This window comes from Bidens hawaiensis, unplaced genomic scaffold, assembly GCF_021521415.1.
Source record: "Bidens hawaiensis isolate Kalapana, Puna unplaced genomic scaffold, B.hawaiensis_p1.1 tig00051668_1, whole genome shotgun sequence".
NCBI lineage: Eukaryota > Viridiplantae > Streptophyta > Magnoliopsida > Asterales > Asteraceae > Bidens > Bidens hawaiensis.
Window position 1 is genome coordinate 35,572 of NW_027499286.1, and position 4,103 is coordinate 39,674.

General features: G+C 37.8%; 1 protein-coding gene across 1 annotated transcript; it reads right to left on the reverse strand.

Moving 5' to 3' along the window:
- Positions 1-2,721: 2,721 nt before the first annotated feature.
- On the reverse strand, positions 2,722-3,455 carry LOC143599256 (uncharacterized). The gene is made up of 2 exons (XM_077077249.1): positions 3,109-3,455; positions 2,722-3,001 (listed from the first exon to the last, which is right to left on the reverse strand). Exons 1-2 carry the CDS (start codon positions 3,453-3,455, stop codon positions 2,722-2,724), a joined length of 627 nt encoding a protein of 208 aa, XP_076933364.1.
- Positions 3,456-4,103: the final 648 nt, after the last annotated feature.

The following is a 4,103-nucleotide window of genomic DNA, read 5'->3' on the forward strand; positions in this document are numbered from 1 at the left end:
ATAAACAAAACAACACAATATTCTTGGTGATCAAGACATTAACGTGCTCGTGTAGGACTGGGTAGTTACTTTTTTGCCTATCATTTGGAGAGATGTATATGGAGACATGCGCATTTCTTCAAAATGACTCTCCACAGTGAGTTTAGCAAATTTAATTTATATCACTTCATCATTTACGCATCATGGAAAACTACAATACAAATTAATGACTATTCTAGAGCTTTTTAAACTTAATAACTTTACCTGTTAGGCACACATAAACAATTTTTCTATCATTTGCCAAAGGTTGGATCAATTTTCAATTGAAAATATTTTGAAGCTTCAGAAAGCTGTTAACTGAATAATCATATTACGTCCCAGAGAATTACAGAAGACATTTATTTTATGAAAAAACTCAGTCACCCCGGTCACCCTTAGTTTTCAGGTGAATGGCTATCTTCTATGTCCAAGTGGTTAACAGGACCAAAGACATATAAGAATACTTATCCATCCAACTTAGAATAATCGACATAATTTTAAGTGAAAGAATTTAGAACCAAAGCCGTATCACAATCGCCCCGGATGCTTTCAGTCTTTAGGTGAATGGCTATCCTGTGAGTCTACGAATAGACAACAGGACCAAACATATACAAATATATGTCCTTCCAACTGGAACAACCGACATAATTTTAAGCGAAAGTTAATAAATAACCTTAAAGATTTATTTTAATAAACACACACACACACACACACACACACACACACACACACTCTTTTAGATTTTTTTTAAATTTTCTCCCCCTAAATTTGTGAAAATTAAGAAAATATGTACAAATTTAACCTCAAAAAGACTCAATCCTCGAAACGAAACATTTTAAAAAAACCTACAAGCACATTAAATCTGGTTGTCCCGACCGGTTTTGTAAATAAGTCCGCCACATTATTATCAGTGTGAACTTGTTCAAGATGAATCAATTTATGGTAGTAACAGACAAGAATGAAATGTATTTTGATATCAATGTGCTTGGTTTTTAAGTGCTGAACCGAGTTTTTAACCATTGCAATGGCAACATCATTATCACAAAAGATAGGGGTGTCAAGAAATCCCAAACCGTAATCCAACAATTGATGTTGCATCCAGATAACACATGAGTAGCAAGTTGACGCAACAACATATTCTGTCTCGGCAGTGGATGTGGACACCGTTTGTTGTTTCTTGCATTGCCAAGAGACGAGACGACCGCCTAAGAACTGACAACCGGTAGATGTGGATTTCCTGTCAATGTCATCTTCACCATAATTGCTATCAACAAAAGCATATAGATCAAAGTTTGAACTTTTGGGATACCAAAGGCCTATCTTTGGCTGTCCGTTCAGATATTTAAAGATACGTTTAACAGCAATTAAATGAGAGAGTTTAGGGTTAGCCTGGAAACAGGCGCATTGACAGACAGCGAACATGATGTCAGGGCGACTGGTGGTGAGATACATCAGGTTCCCGATCATCGATCGATAGTATGTTTGATCTACGGGATTCCCTTCAGGATTAGAGGACAAAAGAGGCCTTTCCGCCATAGGAGTGGTAACACTCTTGGAATCTTGAATTTCAAAATTGGTAAGCATATCTTCAATATACTTTCGTTGATGCAGCAAAATTACCGTCGAACTCTAACGAACCTGAAACCCTAGAAATGTTATCATATCCCCCAACGAGCTCATTTCAAACGTCTTCTTCATCACTTCTTCAAACTCAGAGCACAACCCAGCACTAGTAGACCCAAAAATAATGTTATCCACATAAAGCTGAACCAGAATCAAATCTTTCCAACGGTTTTAAGGAACAAAGTTTGATCAATGGTCACTCTTTTAAAACCATGACCCAGAATATAAGCCGTCAATGTTGCATACCACGCCCGAGGAGCTTGATGAAGGCCATACAGCTCTTTATCTAACTTGTAAACATTAGTGGGATCTTTGAGTCTACAAACCCCGGTGGCTAGTCCACGTAAATATCTTCCTTAACTTCGCGCACGGTTTTAAAATCCATCTGATAAACTGTAAAACCCATGAACGATGCATAAGCCAGAAAAATCCGAATTGCTTCGCTTCTAGCTACAGGAGTATAAACTTATGTGTAGTCTAAACCTTTAACCTGACGAAAACCACGAACGACTAGTTGTGCCTTATTTCTAACAATAACCCTGTCATCTTGCTTGTTTCGGAAAACCCATCTCGTTTCCAACGCTTTCTTTCCCACCGGCAGCTCAACCAACCTCCATACCTTTAACTTATCCAATTGATTTAATTCTTCATGCATAGCATCCACCCAGCTCGGTTCCTGAAGAGCCATTTCCACCGACTTTGGCTCGATCTGAGAAATATAACAAGTAAACATGCAACTATTTATGTGTTCTGTCTGACTTCTGGTGTACACGCCTGTTTCAAGAGGACCTATGACATTCTCAATTGGATGATTTCGCTGGATTCTTGATGGAATTGATTGTTCGAGAACAACACAGGTAGAAGGTAAGTTTGATAGATTTTCATCAACCTCAGTGAGGGGATTCTTCCATACAGAGGCTGCCGTACTATGTGAGTACAAGGTGCTGACAACGTATTCATTCAGAATGACATCGGGAAACAATTTCTTCTAAAAATTTGACGAATAGGATTCTCCCCCTCAACTATTAGAGTATTTTAAGATGAAGTTTGCGAGGGCACAGTTTCTGTAACTTCTTCTTGTTAATTGATATACAAAAACGGAGAGACATCGGGTGATTCTGATAGACCATCATCCAGAACTGGAGATATATGAGAGACAACATGTAAGTCTTCTTTCTTAGCATCTACGGTAGCGTCAACTGAAATTTCCGTGTCGATGACCGTAAGCACATTGAACGGTTTGAAGAGTTCATTGTAATCGAACAGCCAGTCGGGTCCAACACGGGCATCGGTCTCGTTTTCTTCCAACCAATGTACATCATATGATTCAAGAATCTGCTTGGTTGACTTATTGTAGACTCTGTAGGTAGTAAGACCATCATATCCAACAAAATAACAATCATCAGCTTTTACCCAAAATTTTGGTGTTGACTCAAGATTCAGTAGAGTACACGACCAACCAAACACTCTGAAATGTGTAACTGTGGACTTGTGACAATAGACAATCTCATATGGAATTTCATTTGAGACTTGTTGATTAGCACCCAATTTTGAACATCGCACGCCGTATTAACAGCTTCTACCCAGAAGAATAACGACATTTTTGAATCACATAACATGGTCCTTGCCGCCTCAATAAGAGTCCTTTTTATTCTTTCTGCAACACCAATATGTTGCGGTTTCCAAGCAGAACTGTATTGTCGAATCACCCCCTTTTTAGAGCATAAATAATTCAATGAAGCATTCTTGAATTTCGTGCCATTGTCACAATGAATGCCCTTCAGCTTTAAGTTGAGATTATTTTCCATAAGCATCACGGACCTCTTAATCAATTCTGCAGTTTCACTCTTATTTGACAAGAAAAACACCCAAGTAAAACGTGAGTAGTCATCTGTAATAACGAGACAATAAGAACTGCGAGAAAGATCCATATGCAATAATTGAAACATAGATGAAATGGTATTAATCAATTTTGGTTTATGAGATTTTGGATTGTGTTTACCCAAGGCACAAGCCACAGAGTTTTCAATAGTAACAAAATCTTTGACGGGCAAACCTCTCACCAAATCATTTTTAGTAAGATGGTTTCAGTTTTTCACATTTTCATGACCAAGACGATGATGCTAAAGCATGGCATTATGTTCTGAAACTTTTGAAAACAAGCAGGTAATTTCAACAGGAACATTTTTGTTCATATCGATCACGTAAGCGTTATGATTTCTTTGTGATCGAACAAGAATCGAGTCTCCTGGTATGATGATACCAGGTTTTAAAATCAAACACTCTCTATTTGTGAAATGAGTTAAGAAACCTTTATCATAGATTTGTGACACGCTTAACAGACTGTGCTTCAACTTTGGAACAAAATTAACATTCTCAAATTTTATAACACCGTTACTTACAGTACCCTTATGCATAATCTTCCCTTTTTCTCCTCCGGTAAACAAAACATACCCACCGTT